Raw genomic sequence first — 20,340 nt, forward strand, 5'->3', positions numbered from 1 at the left:
AAATCTGCAGCAATGTTAGTCAGAGTCACAAACTGTTAAATTATTGGTAATTTGAATGATGGTAAACTGCTGTTGAGAACAAATCATTGGTGTTATCTCCAATAACACCAATTGAAATTTCAACATAATCTACAGCTACTCAAAGAAAAACTAAAGAATCAAGATGAGTGAAACATGAAATAACTCCTCTGAGATTTATTGGAAGACAATAGCCTGTTTACTTGATATCACAACAGTGAAGACAGCAGCTCACGCAACCTGATCAAGTTTTGCTTTACCGTTCCAAATATCTTGAAGTGCAACAATTCATTTTTAGTAAAACACATTCAGTCAGAAACATCCACATTGACAATTCATGACTGACAAGTAGGCATACCACTACACAGTAGACACACTTGCTCTTTTCTCTTTGGCCTATTAAAAAAAATAATAATCATGAGTAGCTTAAAAAAAAAAAAAAAAAGTCGCTTGAGCAGTCGGAAAAGTTGCAAACTTTAGTGACCAAATCGTCAAAATTGCAAATTGTAAACAAGCTCCTCTGCTCTCAGCCATGTCAGTCAAAGCAGTACACGTCAGCTAACAATTAATAGTGAATTTACAGTAATTCAATTGAATCACAGTCATTTTCCATTGAACAGTAAATATTTGTATTTATTTATATTTGTCCAAAAAGAAGTCATTCTCATGGCACTAGGAGGTCCACGTATAAGGTGAGATTTAGTTAGTTACCGTAGTTAGTTTATCTCATTAAAAACTCAGTTTAGGCGATCACATTTGGGTGCATACTGAAATAACGGTGTGTGTGTGTGTGTGTCATATAACGCACAACTAAATGAAGACAACATTTATCAGGAAGGCATTTTATTTTAAAACATTGTTTCTGTTCATGAGTCCTCCATGAAGAGCAAGCAGATCGTCCATCTCCAAACAGTAAGAGCATAAGTGCTGAGTTTTCACGTTTTCTTCTGAATTACATTTCCACATCATTTCAGGCTTTTCTGTCATTAGAGAGCTCAATCCAGAACGTTAAAGTCTTTAAACTGTGTGATGTATGTTCCGTCTCCAGCAAAAAAAAATTAGGGGGTGGACTGAGGTGTGTGATGTCGAAGAACGGCTGGACGATCTTTCCCAGTGTCCAGACTCACATGTTGGTGCTCATTCTCGTTTGACTGTTCGCTGGTGTCAGTTCACCCTGACTTCCTTCTCTAGGTGGAGACTGAGGGGGAAGAGGACACAAGTGAGATATTAATGTTTGACTTCAGTTCACACTCCACAGTGGGTCATCGAGTTTCACCTCTAAACTGCCCCTTCATTAATCAAAACCAATCATCATGCTGGTTTTGGTTCTTTCAATGTGGTACAAAATAGGGTCTGACCGATGAACTTCATCGGCCATTATTAGCCCTTTTAAAAATAATCAAAATCGGACGGAGTTTTGCTGATTTAATGCCATTATATTCTTACGTTGTCATGAAACAGTAAATGCTGTTAAATGTTAAATGCTGGCGGCACGGTGACCGACTGGTTAAGAGCGTCAGCCTCACAGTTCTGAGGACCGGGGTTCAATCCCCGGCCCCGCCTGTGTGGAGTTTGCATGTTCTCCCCATGCCTGCGTGGGTTTTCTCCGGGCACTCCGGTTTCCTCCCACATCCCAAAAACATGCATTCATTGGAGACTCTCAATTGCCCGTAGGTGTGACTGTGAGTGTGAATGGTTGTTTGTTTGTATGTGCCCTGCAATTGGCTGGCAACCAGTTCAGGGTGTACCCCGCCTCCTGCCCGATGACAGCTGGGATAGGCTCCAGCACGCCCGCGACCCTAGTGAGGAGAAACGGCTCAGAAAATGGATGGATGGATGTTAAATGCCGTTAAAGCGAGAGTAGGTAACTATTTAATGAGACATTTTCACCCAAGCCACTACTCAAGGAGACGACACAATGCCGATCAGCTCCTCTTACACCTTGCTGTATTTTTCAGTATTTGATTTTATATACTTAGTGACGACCTTAGTCATTTCCGGTGGCCCACTCAGTGGCGCACAGAGAATGACGTAATGGAAATTCCACATTTTACTGAGCAGTCGGTGGAGCTCGGCATGTATGTATGTATATGTGTGTATATATATATATATATATATATATATATATACATATATATATATATATATATGTGTATATATATATATATATACATATATATATATATGTGTATATATATATATATATATATATATATATATATATATATATGTATGTATATGTATGTGTGTGTGTGTGTGTATATATACACACACACACACACACATACATATATATATATATACATATATATGCATATATGCAAACATATATGTATATATATATACTTAGTGACGACCTTAGTCATTTCCGGTGGCCCACTCATGCATACATACATACATGCATGCATACATATATATACATGCATACATATATACATGCATACATATACACATATATACATATGCATACACATATATACATATATATGCTTACACATATATACATATATATGCTTACACATATATACATATATATGCATACATATATACATACATATGCATACATATATATGCATACATATATATGGCTATGTGTTGTTTGACATATTGTAAGCGTGATTTTTTTTTTGTGGCATTGGCGTCGTAATGGCTTTCTTCTGGCGACTCGACAATGCGGCCTCCTTATTGTGCATCATGAAACGTCCACACCACTTTTTGTCAGTCCTGTATTTCAGCTGAAGTCATCTGTGGGTTTTTCTTTGCATCTCAAACAATTTTCTTAGCCATTGTGGCATAGGTTTTTGTTGGTTGACCTGATGGTGGTTTGGTTTCAACAGAATCTCTCATTTTCTACTTCTTAATTAGAGTTTGAACACTGCTGATTGGCATTCTCAGTTCCTTGGATGCATTCATCTTGCCATCAATTTTGACCAAGTTTCTCACACATCCCCAAAACATCACCGATCCACCTCCATGTTTCACAGTAGGAATGGTGTACCTTTAATCATAGGCCTTGTTGACTCCTCTCCAAATGTAACGTTTATGGTTCTGGCCAAAAAGTTCCATTTTGGTCTCATCACTCCAAATTATTTTGTTCCAGAGGTTTTGAGGCTTGTCTCTGTGCTGTTTGGCATATTGTAAGCGTGATTTTTTTGGGCATTGTGCATCTTGAAACATCCACTTTTTTTCAGAGTCCTGTATTTCAGCTGAAGTCATCTGTGGGTTTTTCTTTGCATCTCGAACAATATTCCTGACCGTTGTGGCAGGAAGTTTTGTTGGTCGACCTGATCGTGGTTTGGTTTCAACAGAATCTCTCCTTTTCCACTTCTTAATTAGACTTTAAACACTGCTGATTGTCACTCTCAGTTCCTTGGATATCATATATCCCTTTTCTGTTTTATACAGTTCAATTACCTTTTCCCCCAGATCTTTTGACAATTATTTTGCTTTCCCCATCACTCAGCATCCAGAGATGTCAGTGCAAGAGTCTGTCAGGAGCCCTTTATACACACACTAATTACAGGCAGGCAGATCACAGGTGTGGATGGTTACCTTTAGTAGTTATTCAAACCCATTTGTCAACTTGTGTCCATGTTATCAGCCCAAAATCTCAAGGCTATGTAAACTAGTGTAGTTTCTGTAAACACCGTTGTTTCATAATAAAGGGCTTCACCCAAGCACTAACCACGAGTGAAAGAAATGTTTTTGTGTTATCATTCATATTCTTTGAAAAAAGGCCAAGAAATCATAAATTCTGCCAGGGCACGTAAACTTATGAGTAAAAATGTATATTAAAGCTTGTGCCAAGATGAGAGAAGTGGATTCATGCCAATGTTGAGACAAATAAAATCCTGTTTTTCTTGCCTTGACATGGATCTGATTGCGTAGCACAGCCGCTCGGAGGATCATGGCTTTGGCTCGTCTCTGGAACTCTTTGCCCATATGGAGTGACTTCTCAAACGTGGTGCTTCTCTGGTCCACATCCCTTGCGTACAAAATCTATTGAGAGCATGTTGAGACGATCAGCATTTCAAACATTTGATTAAAAAAATGATTATCTAGATTTCAGCACGTCTTTCACCTTGCTATGGGAGTCTATGCGTGCATTTATGAGCCCCTCCAAGATGAGCTGGGTCAGCTCATCTTCGAGGGCCGCCACTGTCGTGTTGAAGGCCTGAGCCATCTTCGTCATGTCCGCTGACACGTATGGGCTGAAATACTGAAAACACCAGCATGTGTCATGCAAATCAAAATACAATGGTTAAGTGTTAATTGATATGATTTCAATTGTACACAGTGTTTTGTGTTACCTGGATAAGAGCTCTGTTTCTGATTTGGCTATACAGTGTCCGGACGTGCGGGGCCAAGTACATGTCTAGAAGAAGATTATCCTGGAGGTACAAACCAATATTGTTCATCCAGAAACAACATTACTGTACCACATACATTAATTCTTTCTTTCTCTCTCGACTACCAATCGGAACTTGTGTTTCCTGCTCTTACCTTCATTTCATCCAGCAGTTTGAGACAAGACGCATATTTGGATTCATAGAACTTGAAGATGATGTCGCGAATTTGAGGTTCTAATTCTAGAAATAACTTAAAAGAGCTTGGACAACAACAACAAAAAAAGATTAACATAAAAGTGTACTATTTGTGAAACAGAATATTTAAACAACAGCTAATCTATTACCTGCTCGAGATGACGTTGCGTTGGAGCTCCTGTCTGTCAAATGTGGCCAGAGCGCATAAACCTCCATAGACTGCTACATTACTGGGTGACAAAAGCTGAAGAGAAATCCAGAAATTACGCAATGGGAGTTGCCACCCAAAACTTGCCTTTCATTTTTGTGCAGGACAATAATATTGTTGGAACATTACATGTAACAATGTGTTAGAACTTACAAGCAAATTCTGCTGTACAATAGCCCACTAATACACTATTGCCAAAAGGATTCTCTCACCTGCCTTGACTCAGATGTGAACTTAAGTGACATCCCATTCTAAATCCATCGGTTTTATTATAACATTGGTCCACCCTCTGCAATTATAACATCTTCACCTCTTCTGGAAAGGCTTTCCACGAGGTTTGTGGTTGTTTGTGTGAATTTATGACCATTTTTCCTGAAGCGCATTTGTGAGTTTATACACTGATATTGGACAAGAAGGCCTGGCTCTCAGTCTCCGCTCTAATTCATCCAAAAGTGTTCTCGCAACTCAACTCAACTTTTATTTATTGGGCACTTTAAAGCAACCACAGCTGCACACAAAGTGCTGTGCATTATATTAAAATAAAACATGTAAAAACAATTAAACATAGGGTAAATTTAAATAATAGATTAACAGTGATGTTAAAAACAAGACTAAAACAAGTGCAGTCTTATGCTGAGTTGAAAGCCAAAGGAAAAAAATGGGTTTTAAAACGAGTTTTAAAAATGGACAGTGAGGGAGGGGGCTTGCCTAATATTTAGGGGGAAGTTATTCCACAGTGATGGACCAGCAACGGAAAAAACTCTATTGCCTCTCAGCCTCCGTATCGTCCTCAGCACCTCCAGGAGCGTCTGGTCGGCTGACCTGAGGCAACGTACAGGAGTGTACGGGTGGAGCAGCTCAGAGAGGTGAGACCATTTAAAGATTTAAAAACAGACAAAAGAATCTTAAAATGGACTGTAAAATGCACAGGAAGTCAGTGAAGGGAGGCTATGGGGGGGTTATGTGCTCCCTCCTACGTGCTCGAGTTAGAAGGCGAACAGCTGCATTGTTGTACAGGTTAAGACACATTAATTGCGGAAAAAGTTTTGAAATGATTCCGTGGTCCAATTTTTTTATACACAAAAACCTGGCATTTGAACAGTGCTGCGTAGACTTTTTATATCCACTGTAGATGAAAAGCAAAAAAGTCTAAACGGCTACACAGTGAGTACGCACAATGCAAATGTCCTTAAACCAGAACTGACGTTTTATGTTACCACAGTACGTCACCATTTAAACCACTGCAACTATTTGTTGCATTTTCATTAAAAGAGAAGATTTAGGCTGGCCTTAAATTTGTTCCTGTTCACACAAAGGATAAAGCAGTTTTATGTGTTTGTTCCCAATGCGGACGAACCGTGGCCCTAAAACCAAGGTATGTACCAAAATGATTTTTGGCGTGTCATTGCATCCCTAATTTAAGGAAATACCATGAAAATGTTGGGCCAGGTTTGAGGAGCAACCACAGTTACACATGACTCACCTCTGGACAGTCACAGTGGTCAAAAGAAGCCTGCAGAAAGCACTTGGCAGCCGCTTTGTATTTTCGAGAAGCCAATTCCGCCAGGCCTTAAATATAAACCAGAGCGTTGTAAGCATTTGAAACACCATAGAATTCATCCGCCAACAATGATAGGGCATAATATGTTTTCATAGAGAGGGAGAACATAACAGACTGTCATGTTTTCTTACCTGCAGCACACTTTAATTTGGTAAGAACTGCTTGATTTTGGCTGTCTCGCTCTCCTCGTTGCTGCATGAAGAGAAAACAACGTGCAAAGTCCAAACAATGTTCAGCGTAATGGAACACTCATCCATCTTTCAGGATATGTGCCATTCATTTTCCAAAGCGATTCCTTGGGCTCTTTTAAAGGTGGCTTTGCAAAACATTTTTTTTTTTCTTAAATCCATTTGCTGTGTCAATTCAATCATGTTTCATCATGGATCATTTGTAGGGGTGTAACGATTACAAGAATGTATTGATTTATTAAGCAACGATCCAACTGGATCAATTTGTACTCTGCAAATTAGCCTTCCGGACAAAAATATATCGATTTAAATCGTATTAAAAAGGTAATCAATTGAATTTATCGATACTAGGAAATAACACATTGGATTTACACACGGCAGACTTCATATGGAGGTGGGAATGTGTTGTATTTCCAAGAAACACGCTTGTAATTCCTTTTACTTGCTTAATTTTTCAGTTAGCACACAGCTGTTACCACAAAGCTACCTTCTTCTTCATCTCTTTTCTTCCTCCTATCCTGAACTGTATATGCTCCTCATCTAGACACTCCTCTTCGTAGTGCCCCTAGTGGTCAGACCGGGACACCACAGTGTGCGTGGATATGTTTTAAGCACTTTTCAAGATCGCTAGCGTAGCTTGCTGGCCGCTAACATGATAGAGACGTTTATGATCAACACATCGCTCAGCAGATGTATGTATCAGTGTAAAGTATCGTGAATGTGATTGTCGTGTGAAAATGTGTAAAATAAAAATGCTGAGCGTTACTGAATGCGCGACCAGGTGCGGCGATCAAAGAAATATTTGTAGCCTTTGAAAGAACCATAGCAGAGTACGAGGAGCAGCCTTGTCTGACAAGAAAACGAGCGATAACATCAACTACTGGATGCTTTTTCCAAGCCTCACTTTGTCCGACAAAGAGCAGGTTTGTTAATGTGTTTAGTACTTTATGTATTATTAACGCTTCCTCAAAGCAGATTTTGATTACATTTGTGGCTCTACTTTTTATACTGTTTGGACAATATTTTTGTGTTATCCATTGCTCTCTCTCAATATATAATGTGTTTAAATGTGTTTGTATTGTTTTAGGCATGTTTACAAGCCTTTCAAAAAAAATTAAGTGCCATAAATGCAACAAACAAATGCGTAGGGTGTATTTAAATAGGGTATTAGTAATCAACAATATTGAAAATTTGGGTGGTAAATACTTAGTGGACAGACGGAGAATATAAAAAAATGGTAACAGTAACTTAAGATGTCAGCTAATTGTGAAAGATTTAAAAAGCAGGAAAAATGTGGCCTAAATGACATACAGTATTCAGCTGATGTTTGTCAAAACTGAACTGATGTACAATACATGAGTTCATGTGGATGTGAAAGGCCCAGTCGAGTGGGTTTACCTTGGACCACGCCACTGTGATTAGCCAGCCCACAAACTGTGATAGCATGGTGGATCACTAGCTTGTGCTTTGATAAACAAGGCAGCTAGCCAGCTAGCTAGCTGCACTACACTTCAAACGTTCCTCGCGGTTATATGCTTTATTTTGGTGCGGGGCGGCAACCTGGGTGGCCACTGTGGGCCGCCCGGGCTTCCCTTTACCGATCGATTGCAAGGCTTGTGGCTGCTCCGCTCCTCGCATGTGAAAGCCGGTGAGCTTGTCCGCCCAGACTGGAGCAAGAGGCACCGCCTTCGACCCTGACAGGAAAAACTAAAGTGAACTAACTCCCCCTCAGTAGCGGTGAGAGGGAAATATAAGATAACCATACAATTACAAACCGTATGACAGCGCATGACCACCTTTATCTGCCGTGATCGGTCGGCATGTCACGTGAGCGTTTTTTTTTTTTTTTTTTTTTTTTTTTTTTATAACTGTTGTGATTCCCTTACATGGGCCCGTTATTTTGAATACCGAGAGTATATTGTATATGAATAGCTTCCTGTTTCCTTATTATTAGCCAAATCCACTCTGTACTCAGGTTTAGGAGTAGCACCCGATAAGTTCATTACTTCTTCCTACTCCTACTGAACATGTACAACCCCAATTCCAATGAAGTTGGGACCTTGTGTTAAACATAAATAAAAACAGAATACAATGAGTTGAAAATCATGTTCGACCTATATTTAATTGAATACACTACAAAGACAAGATATTTAATGTTCAAACTGATAAACCTTATTGTTTTTAGCAAATAATCATTAACTTGAGAATTTTATGGCTGCAACACGTTCCAAAAAAGCTGGGACATGGTCATGTTTACCACAGTGTTACATCACCTTTTCTTTTAACAACATTCAATAAACATTTGGTAACTGAGTACACTAATTGTTGAAGCTTTGTCGGTGGAATTCTTTCCCATTCTTGCTTGATGTACAGCTTCAGCTGTTCAACAGTCCGGGGTCTGCGTTGTCGTATTTTACGCTTCATAATGCGCCACACATTTTCAATGGGAGACAGGTCTGGACTGCAGGGAGACAGGTCTGGACTGCGAGTCGGCCAGTCTAGTACCCGCACTCTTTTACTATGAAGCCACGCTATTGTAACACGTGCAGAATGTGGTTTGGTATTGTCTTGCTGAAATAAGCATGGGCGTCCATGAAAAAGACGTTGCTCGGATGGCAGCATATGTTTCTCCAAAACACGCATGTACCTTTCAGCATTAATGGTGCCTTCACAGATGTGCAAGTTACCCATGCCACTGGCACTATCACAGCCCCATACCATCACAGCTGCTGGCTTTTGAACTTTGTGTCCATAACAGTCCAGATGGTTCTTTTCCTCTTTAGGCCGGAGAACACGACGTCCACAATTTTTGAAAAACAATTTGAAATGTGGACTCGTCGGACCACAGAACACTTTTCTACTTTGTATCAGTCCATCTTAGATGAGTTCAGGCCCAGAGAAGCCGGCGGCGTTTCTGGGTGTTGTTGATAAATGGCTTTTGCTTTGCATAGTAGAGTTTCAAGTTGCACTTACAGATGTAGCGCCGAACTGTATTTAATGACATTGGTTTTCTGAAGTGTTCCTGAGCCCATCTGGTGATATCCTTTACACATTGATGTAGGTTTTTGATGCAGTGCCGCCTGAGGGATCGAAGGTCACGGGCATTCAATGTTGGTTTTCGGCCTTGCCGCTTACATGCACTGATTTCTCCAGATTCTCTGAACCTTTTGATGATATTATGGAGCGTTGATGATGAAATCCCTAAATTCCTTGCAATTGTAGGTTGAGGAACATTGTCCTTAAACAGTTGGACTATTTTCTCACGCACTTGTTCACAAAGAGGTGAAACTCGCTCGCTTGTGAACGACTGAGCATTTCAGGGAAGCTCCTTTTATAGCCAATCATGGCACCCACCTGTTCCCAATTAGCTTGTTCACCTGTGTGATGTTCCAAACAGGTGTTTGATGAGCATTCCTCAACTTTCTCAGTCTTTTTTACCACCAGCTTTTTTGGAATGTGTTGTAGCCAGAAAATTCTAAGTTAATCATTATTTGCTAAAAACAATCAAGTTTATCAGTTTGAACTTTAAATATCTTGTCTTTGTAGTGTATTCAATTAAATATAGGTTGAACATGATTTACAAATCATTGTATTCTGTTTTTATTTATGTATAACACAACGTCACAACTTCATTGGAATTTGGGCTGTACATTGATAGAGAGAAAAAAATCTACTTCTGCCTTCTGTTAGTTTTTTTCCGTCATCTTTTTTATTTTGCTTTTCTTCTGTTTGATTTTATAATAACCAGTCTTGTGTTGAATTGTTTGTCTATCGTTACACGCCTAATTATTTCTGATAAGCTGTTGCTGTCTTGGGGCCTTCTCACACGCTTGTTTAGTTGAATCGTACAAGAGGGTGTTGTATCCCTTGTAATGGCTCATTAATGCAGGAATAAACAGCTTCAAGCACAATTTGAGTGAAAGTGACATTCTCTTCAAGGAGAATGATGCTCACCTCTGCAATCTCTGGTGTTGATTCAGCCTTGTTGACATAGCTCAGTACATGGGACCAGTTCTGGAGATAAACACTAACCTGTGCGATCAAAAAAAAAACAAAAACAAAAAAACACATTAGGGTTGGGCATCGAGAATTGATAACCGATTGGAAGCGCGACTAACATTCCGGTTTTCCCGGAATCATTAAAATTTTGGTTCCCAGTTTCGATGCTTAGTCCACCGGCCCTGAAGAAGAAGTGGCAAAAACTAAACTTTACACCAATCTGATCACTTTGATCGGTATCGGCCGATAATTAGCATTTTATGCTGATCAGCTTTCATGTCACAATTCGCCGATCCAATCAATGAAGTCATCGATTTACTCCGCGTCGCCGTCGCGTATGAATCCAAAAGCTAGTTTATTTTTAGCCCCGTCATGTGTCTTGTAACGTAGTATTGTAACTATCTAACGGCCAATAAACTGTTTTTCAAGCTTATCAGTGAAAATACACGTTGTCGGTGTAGGACTATTTTGCGGTGTCTCAGACAAGCAACACGCAAGTTATTTGCAGTCTGTGCATAACTGAAGTATATGTCGTGAGGAACGTCATCTAAATGCTCCAACACAATAAATTTGATCGGGCACCTGAAGAACGTACACAAGGAGAAGGATGCCGCGTTCAAGCAACGCTGTGTGGGGGGAAAAAAAAGGGAAAGCTAAACCGACGCAAACTCTGGACAACACCGTCCATATAGGAGAGACAGTGAGAAAGTTAGAGTAAGCATGTCATTAACAGTATTTGTTAAACTAATTTAATTGCAATAAACTAATGTAATTACAGTAAGTTACCACCCATTATTATGTTGATTTGAGCGAAACCTATTTCAGTAGCCAATCTTTGAATGCCCCCTAGAGGTCATTGATGTTTTAACTTTTGTCTAAAATGCTAGAGAATAATTGTGAAGATACAGCTGGACATTCATAACCCTGACCACTAGTTGTAAGGAGTCTTGCTATAGAATACAAAAAGAGGGTCTGAATGTTGGTGTGTCATTTTCTCTACCTTGATTACATTCAGACACATGTTAATGACATGTTTAGCACTGGTACAATAATCCCTGGCTCGAGAGTAGCACTTGAGGGCATTGCTGAGGTCACCACAGTCGAGGTAATGGTCCCCCAAGTCATCATGTCCTCTCCTAAGGATGGTGAGAAAGCAAGGATGAGTACCATTTTACTAGACTGCATAGTCTTTGAAATAATTTAAATCGCTAACAAATATGCTACAAACTTATTCAAACTTATTCCTACATTGCTCATAATTCTTTTATCGTACCTGATGCTCTCTTTAATTGAATTCCCCTTGTAATTTTTGAGATCGGTGTCCAGTTTCTCCAATTTAAGCAGAGCCTTCTTCCTGGTAGACTCTGCCCACGCTGAATCCAAAGGAGGAGGGACAACCGCACCCTCTGGAGCAACTTCTGGTACACTCTGGACTTCCCTTAAGGCAAAAACAGAAAACATTTTGTTAATCACAGTAATTATAATAATTAGCCCCTCCGACACAATGAGCCAAATGATTACATAGAAAGCTGATCTGTATACATTAAAACGATTATCCATGGAACTAGGCATTAATAGGAACATTTTGATTACAACTTCTGAACTGTAGTTTCTTTTCTTCCTTCTAGAGACTCAAGGAGCTTTTACAACTGTGCCTAATTCACACAGTAGCCAAGTTTACATGCGGACATGATTTCATTTTGATTGAAATCATTCCAATGTGTGACATGCGCTGATCTATGTAAACAGCAGGCCGTTGCCGCACTCACGGCTGACCAAGGTGCAATCTGTGGAGGCTAGGGGAGTGTGACGGACTGGTCCCTTCCTGAATTTTTTTGCCCCTTCAAGTTATCCTCCAGGCGGCACGGTGGACGACTGGTTAGAGCGTCTGCCTCACACTTCTGAGGATCGGGGTTCAATCCCCGGCCCCGCCTGTGTGGAGTTTGCAAGTTCTCCCCGTGCCTGCGTGGGTTTTCTCCGGGCACTCCGGTTTCCTCCCACATCCCAAAAACATGCATGGTAGGTTAATTGACAACTCTGAATTGCCCATAGGTGTGAATGTGAGTGCGACTGCTTGTTTGTTTGTATGTGCCCTGCGATAGGCTGGCAACCACTTCAGGGTGGAACCCCGCCTCCTGCCCGATGATAGCTGGGATAGGCTCCAGCACGCCCGCGACACTTGTGAGGAGAAGCGGCTCAGAAAATGGATGGATGAAGTTATCCTCCGGGGCAAATTTCAGCAAGCACTCTGCGCCCTTGCGGCCACCCGAGGTGCACTCTGAGACAGCCAGGCGTGTTCAATGGACAGATACCTTCCCGAATTTTTTTCCCCTCCTCCAGGCTCCCATGCACAAGCACTCTGAGGCGTCCACTGTGCGGATAAATGACGTCACTGAGCATTTACAGTACGTCAAGACCGAGCACGTACAGACAGAACGCAGCCTGACAACATTCTGATTCACCATTTAGAGTTTCACCAGGAAGTATTCACACCCCTTCACATTTTTCACATTTTGCTGTTACACTTATTCTAAAGCTGATTTGAATATAGTTTTCTTTAAAAAAAAAAAAAAAAAAAAAGATTTCAGCAGCCTTGAAGGTCCTGAAATGCACTGTGGTCTCGATTATTCCGAAATGGAAGAAGTTTGGAACCACCATGACCCTTCCTAGAGCTGGCCGTCCGACCAAGCTGAGTAACCGGGAAAGAAGGCCTATGGTCAATAAGGCGGAGCTCCAAGTGTTCCCTTGCGGAGATAGGACAACACCATTCAGAAGGTCAAACATTGCTAACGCACTCCACCAATCAGGCCTTTATGGTAGAGCGGCCATACGGAAGCCACTTCTCACTAAAAGGCACATGGCAGCCTGCTTGGAGTTTGCCAAAAGGCACCTTAAGGATTCTCAGACCTGCAGAAACAAAATTCTCTGGTCTGATGAAACCAAAACAAAACTTTTTGGTCTAAATTGCAAGCGTCATATCTGGAGAAGAAGAGGCACTGTTCATCACCTGGCTAACGCCATCACTACTGTGAAGCATGGCATTGGCAGCATCATGCGGTGGGGCTGTTTTTCTGCTGCATGAACGGGGAGACTAGTTCGCATAGAGGGTAAGATGACAGCTGCCAAATATGGAGAAATTCTTTAAGAGAACTTGCTCCAGAGTGCTCTGGAACTCAGACTAGGGCCTCAGTTCACATGATAATGACCCAAAGCACACAGCCAAGATAACAAAGAAGCAGCTTCAGGAGCAGCCTATGAATGTCCTTGAGTGGCCCAGCGAGAGCCCGGACTTGAATGTAATCGAACATCTCTGGAAAGACCTAAAAATGGCTGTCCACCAACGCTACCCATCCAATCTGACTGACTTAGAGAGGCTCTACAGAGAATAATGGGAGAAAATGCCCCAGAAAGAGGTGTGCCAAGCTCTTAGAGACATACCCAAGAAGACTTGAGGCTGTGATTGCTGCCAAATGTGCTTCAACAAAATATTAAGCCAAGGGTGTGAATACCTATGTACCCATTATGTTTAAATGTTAACATTTTCAATGGATTTACACGACTGTCTAAAAATAATTTTTTACTTTGTCATTATGGAATATATTATGTAGATTTATTTTTTTTTAAAAGAAAACTATACTCAAAATCAGCTTTAGAATAAAACACAGCATGATGTGGAAAAAGTGAAGGGGTGTGAATATTTTCTGGTGGCACTGTATATGACAAAATATTACTTTTGATCGGTTTTGGGAAAGGAATATTCGACCCCTGTGAAACGGAATGATCTATTTATCCTGACTGACTCTCTTTTTTTTCTAATTGGAATATTAGGCTCCATCTGAACCACGCTAGTGATGGTGTATGCTCACACAATGACGACACGGCAATAGAAACATTAATTCCAGCGCTAAAAGAAGGTAATTGCAATGTCGTATTAAGGGCACTATAGTACCGTGTGGCATCAGTTAGTTTGCGGTGGACCTCTTCATAAGTGTCAACGTTGAAGGTCCTTTGGACAAAGGTTAGAGCCATCTTCAGGGATTCCACTCTGAGCTGCGGGCAATGCTCTGCGATGAACTGGAGTCTCTCGATACGCATTAGTCCACTGTAACTGGTCGCATATTGTTCTAGGTCCTAAAGAGAAAGCAAGAGAGCTCAAATGTGAATGACATACTATATAGGGTGGCTCCATTAACACCCTAAATAAATGCCTTTACACTTGTCACATGCAAATGATTAATGTGAGGACAAATGTGTAATATTCCAATCAATCATCAATTGTGCAAAGGCAATACACTTGTGTGCAACAATGAATATACAGTGTTTTGACAACAGGTACCAGTGTTGGGTTCTCCACTATATAGTTGTTGTCTGGAGCATTTTGCTGGTCCTCCTGGGGGTCTGCATCAATCTGCATAGGTTCCACAGCTCCCTATGACAAATGCACCAGTTCACACTTGAGCAATAATCTGCTTGGCTGATTTACTAATTGGACTATATCTATACTTTTTCATCTATTACTTGCAAATCTTAAATCTGTCTTCTTTTCTCCTTGTTTTGATTAGATGTTTATATTCATTGGGTCCCCGACAAATGGTGTTTTTTTTTTTACTTTGTTGTTTGCTCCTATTTTTGTTGGTGTAATGGTGAACATAGCTGCTGTGGCCATCTAATTACCCTCACAGAATTATTAAAGTTAGTTACTGAGTTATCTACCTATCTATCTATCTATCTATCTGCCAGTACTTGTATTGAACTTGTGATACAATACATTTAATTACTGTCACACTATGTATTTATCTACAGTATGTATTACTGAATATTGTTCAAATATATTACAAAAATTAAAACAGTGAAATCGCAATTATGTAAACCAACACGAAAAAACATGAAAATGAAGGTTAAAATATTAAGACACTGACCGGATTTACAATGGCCTTGTAAACAAGGCTTTCCGGCACAATAATAGTAAGCAAGAAATGTCTCAAAATACAGAACGTTGGAAACGAAGGTAAGTATGGCTTTGTAACATTCCATCGTATCAGTAGGTTGTTGTTGGTGGAATAGTAATGTTCAGATGCACTCTTTGAAATAATTTGGCTGTTATACAGATCAGATGTTATTCTGTAAATGATGCAAATCCATGAAGATACTTGCCAAAGCTCGTGACAAGCAGGTTGCTACCAACCAACAGAAAGTTAACTTGTTATTGCGACCTATCGTTATTTACGACGCACACATGTAAACAACCTGTTCCATCGTCAATGCGACCACCATTAAGTTGAAATACAAGTACTTATATTGGGTACTTGCATAGTTTGCTGTTTTTCGGTGTTCTTTAAACCTAAATACTGTATCGGCCGTCAGTGTTGTTTGTTAGCCATCCAAGGCCGTGTTTAAGCTAACTGTTCCAAACGTAATTTAAAAACTGTTCAAAATGAGATGGTAAGTTTATGTTTATTCTATTTACAAGTAGTTATCGTATATCAGGTACATTTTTGTTTGGTTGCACCTTACGCACTGAGCACTTATAAACAATTAGGTCACTTGTTCGTAATCGTAGCCCTTCATGGAAAGGACTAAAAGCACGTTTACATTTATTTTGGAGCAAAAACGTACGGCTTTGCTATTTAACTAAATTATGGTTGTAATAACGTGAGTCTGTGCTTGGGATTTTCCGTTTGTTAGTCAAGTTCTGTAGTTTAGCTTAGCCGGCTAGCCAGCTAATGCGTTACTCTTGGTTTCATGGATAACACCCGTTAGTTGATTGCGTTTTTGTACATGAAAACAGCGACACACTTACCTGAAAGTTGAAAACCTGCACAGGCAAAGGCATATTTAACTTGTATACTTATTAACAATATGACTATGTTACGCAGAGCAATCCAGCAGCGGTGTGAATTTGTGTGTTGGTCTTGAGATCCGGATGGACTACGGATCGCGAGAAGGCGCACATTTACTCCAAAATACTATACAGCACTGTCAGGCCAACGCGTTGACGGCTGTTTGGCACGACAATTTAAAAACAAAACAAAAAGGAGTGCTCCTATCCCCTCTCCTATTTTTTTGCAGTATTATGTAACACAAGAGTGTCTAGCTAACTATTTCTTGTTTAGTAGCATTGCTTGTGTTTACATTTGACTACTATCCCACTACAAGCTAACTGTTGTTAAGTCCTACAGTATATTAGCATTTGGGACACTTACCTTCTCTATTATCACTACTACAAGGCCACTCGCATGCCAAAGCAGGTTTATGATCAAAACGGACTGTGAAACCCACTCGTTTACATGATTACCACCTTAAGTAAAACAAACAAACAAAAATCATTAGGCAATACAGCATGGGCAAATACTAATTAAGGGCACCATAGCCTTCAAGGGTCACCACAGAATTGGGTAAAAATTTGTCTTCAATTTGAAATGAGTTATTACCATCAACTCAAACTCTAATTCTAACTAACAATGGAAAGGTTCACATAGATTCACGTGAAAATCTATTCCCAGTTCATATTACTACAAATGATAATAACAAATGAACATTTTAAATTGTAATTATTTTGAATTTTATTATATAGTTTAAATTGGTGACATGTTATCTTATAAATGAAAACCATGTTATTCTATTTTAAGTGTATGTAAATTGCCGATGGAGGGGGCCTCGTGCTCCGTGTTGGGTAGAGTCGGCCAGCTTGGGTAGCAGGGATGACACATGAAATAAATAGAAGTAAAAGTAGAAGGGTGACTTTTAGAATGTGTCTTCATAGAAAAGGTTATTAAGCAAAAGTACCAGAAAATATTGTATTACTGATCCAGAAAGGGGCAACAGCAGTCTATGGTGGGTTCAGCAAAACTGATAAATGAATTGTAATGATGCATGTATATACATGAGGTCATGAAATGATCCTCTTTTACTCACTTGGTCAAAAAATATTTATTTACTAGAAATTAAGTATGCCAGCGAAGTAGTGAACAATTAACAATTCTCTCCCACTAGAGGGAAGAAGGTACAATAATCTTTGTAGCCACCGGTTGCCATTCACACAACAGAATAAAAGAATATAGTCATGGTTTGCTGAGGGGAAATGGGTTTTGTATTCATTGAAATAGGCCCAGATTTCACACTAAATAAATTCGTGACGAAATAGAGACGAGATCATTATTTCAGTAGTCAGTAGTTTCAGTAATTTTTGTGGCACTTTTGTTTGGTAGTGTGCCATGACCTTTTTCGCATGGTAAATATTTGCCTTCCATGGCTTAATAAAGGTTGGGTAACACTGGTCTCACCAATCACTAATCCTGGCACCAGAGAAATATTCATAATTCTGTCCTGCAGGTGGCGATAAAATACAGCACATCGTGAATGCAGAGTGGTTAAATCTGCATTCCGTATCCAACTCCATTGATATATATATGTGTATTTTTTTGTATTTATTTTTTTAAGAAACCCTGAGATTCTGGCATGTGGACAGTACAAGACCACCACAGTTTGGCAGCAGGGCACACTGCTCTTTGACCTTTTGCATGTAACACAAGTTGACACCAAAGGCATTCCTCAGAAAGAAGCAACATAATTCACACGGAAGGCTATCTTGTGAGAAATAGATGCTTCAGTCAGTACTGGTCAATGGGCATTGTTCACCATTTTCCTCTCCATGTTTCGTAGTTGACCACTACCTAGTTGTGACTTGTAGTCTTCCATCTTCCTGTACATTTGCCTGACAGAAGAGCCTGACACCCGTGCGATCATGTCACAGCTCCAAAATCCCCCTTCAGTCCAATGATGCTGCACAGAACATCCCCTTTAGGTTGATCTTCAGCGGCTCAGCCATAGAATTATACAGTATATTTTGCTCCTTGGACCTAGGGGTGGCATCTATCGGTCTATGAAATCTATGCCAAAGCTTATATAGAAATATATGAGTGTTGAAAAAATGGAGGGAGAAAGAAGTAAACGAAAGGAGCACTTTTATCAGCAACTTTTGAAGAAGGCGCTTCCAAAACACCAAAGACGAAAAATCTGCGAAGAAGAAAACGAATACAATGCAGCGTGATGTCTATGTGTTGGAGCCAGCCACAAGCTGCCTGTTCTTAAGACAGTCTTAAACCATGCCGCCAGATCGTCAGCACTCATTGGCCAGTTTGTTGTATCCAGACACTTTAAAAATTCTAATGTGTATACTTTGTCTATTCATCCCGCCTTGTTATGCATTTTGATCTCAGTCAGGCTCCTATAGTCATCACTTGTACTTTTGCTTCGGACGTTGTTCCCTGCCTGCCTGGAACCATGAACAAGGATCTCTCCGACCTTCCTCGCCTAAGAGCGGTTTCCGCCAGCCACAGCAATATCATGTAATGTATGTTGAAGGCCCTCGCACGTGATATACTGATGTCATGATTATACATAGACTTATTTGTAACCTCAGTATTAATATGTTCTGATAATCACGTAAGTGTGAAAACTACATGTCAGCCGCAAAACAGGATGTTTTGCCCCAAGAAGAGATAATGCTGTGACCTTGGATCCACCCTGCTCAAGCTTTAAACACCGCCCTGAACACTGTATATAATCTCGCACTGGACGCTGAGAAAGCGCACCTTTTGTGCAGCTGCAGCCTTTGCCTGTAGAACATTTGTACCCAGAATATTCTGCAATAAAAGATCTTAAAGAAGTTCATTTCCAGTCTCTGATTCGGACTCCAACATTCTCATCATCCGAAATTCAACGAACACGCGAAGGACTGGCGGAGAGATACCATCCTTCAACAATTGGTGACCCCGGACGTGATTTCGGGCTGAGGTGTTGGGCGACAGACAGAACATCGGGCCCACACGAATAAAGGTAAGAGGACATTTATCCTCCCAATTGATCTTCTATCTGTCGACTGATACAAGGCAAGAATTTATGTTCTATTGGAATCTAAATTGATTGTTTGACTGGATGAACTTTAAATAACATAATTTGGTATATAAGGTTGACTTGCTTCATGTTACAGTGAAATCCTAAAGTCCGTAAATCCTTGTATAATAAATTATGTACAAAATACCGGTGAAACAAGTAACAAGGAGATAAGTCTCTTTGAAGAAGAAGTATCGAGTGGTTTTGATAAATTGAGGTTCGAGTACTTTTGTTTGGATTTAATGTCAAGTACTTTTGTTTAAGAAAAGAGTTTCGACCACTTTTGCGAAATTAAGGCTCGGACGCTTTTGTTTGGCTATTAAGCAAGTGTCTTTGAAATATGAGAAATAAAGGTATATTGTGGATCCACAAAAAATAAGTACTTAAGAAGAAAAAAACAGCAGAAAAAATGGAAGGGGAATTCAATCGAGAATCGGAATGGTTCGACTTGCGTGTCATTCCAGACCATGGTCAAAAAATACTGTTAAGAGAGCAAGTAAAGAATGCATGTGATGTATGTGTGGGAGGATTGTCTGAGAAAGATAGACAGGGAAAGAAAGAAGAACTTTATAAATGGATGGATGAATGTTGTGAAGATGGCTGGTTTCCTGCATTATCAACTGCTGCTTGTTTAATTTCACTGATGAAGGAAGTCGGGAGAGTGTGTTCAAATAGAAAAGACAAGTTAGAAAAGGAAATAGAGAAGACGAGTCAATTGTCCACTAGAGGCAGGAAGGTAAGAGAAAATCACAAAAAGACAGAAAAAGTAATGGCAAGAGCTAGAATGCTGGCAATGGGATGTGCATTAAAACAGTCAAGAAAGGAAGCGAAAAACAGTGGGGTGGGTGTGACTCAGCCGTTGTCCGCACCGCCGCCGTATTGTAACAAATTGGAAATGAATGATACAAAAGTGACTCAGTGAACCCA

At 40.1% G+C, this 20,340-nt stretch overlaps 1 protein-coding gene across 1 annotated transcript; it reads right to left on the minus strand.

Moving 5' to 3' along the window:
• Positions 1-164: 164 nt before the first annotated feature.
• On the minus strand, positions 165-16,493 carry gps1 (G protein pathway suppressor 1). Its single transcript, XM_061748631.1, has 14 exons — positions 16,319-16,493; positions 14,855-14,947; positions 14,468-14,649; positions 11,792-11,956; positions 11,519-11,654; positions 10,474-10,551; positions 6,463-6,523; positions 6,254-6,339; positions 4,712-4,806; positions 4,522-4,627; positions 4,329-4,409; positions 4,100-4,237; positions 3,883-4,017; positions 165-1,216 (listed from the first exon to the last, which is right to left on the minus strand). Exons 1-14 carry the CDS (start codon positions 16,349-16,351, stop codon positions 1,142-1,144), a joined length of 1,464 nt encoding a protein of 487 aa, XP_061604615.1. The 5' UTR covers positions 16,352-16,493; the 3' UTR covers positions 165-1,141.
• Positions 16,494-20,340: the final 3,847 nt, after the last annotated feature.

The sequence above is a fragment of the Phyllopteryx taeniolatus genome, chromosome 16, assembly GCF_024500385.1.
Source record: "Phyllopteryx taeniolatus isolate TA_2022b chromosome 16, UOR_Ptae_1.2, whole genome shotgun sequence".
Taxonomy (NCBI): Eukaryota; Metazoa; Chordata; class Actinopteri; order Syngnathiformes; family Syngnathidae; genus Phyllopteryx; species Phyllopteryx taeniolatus.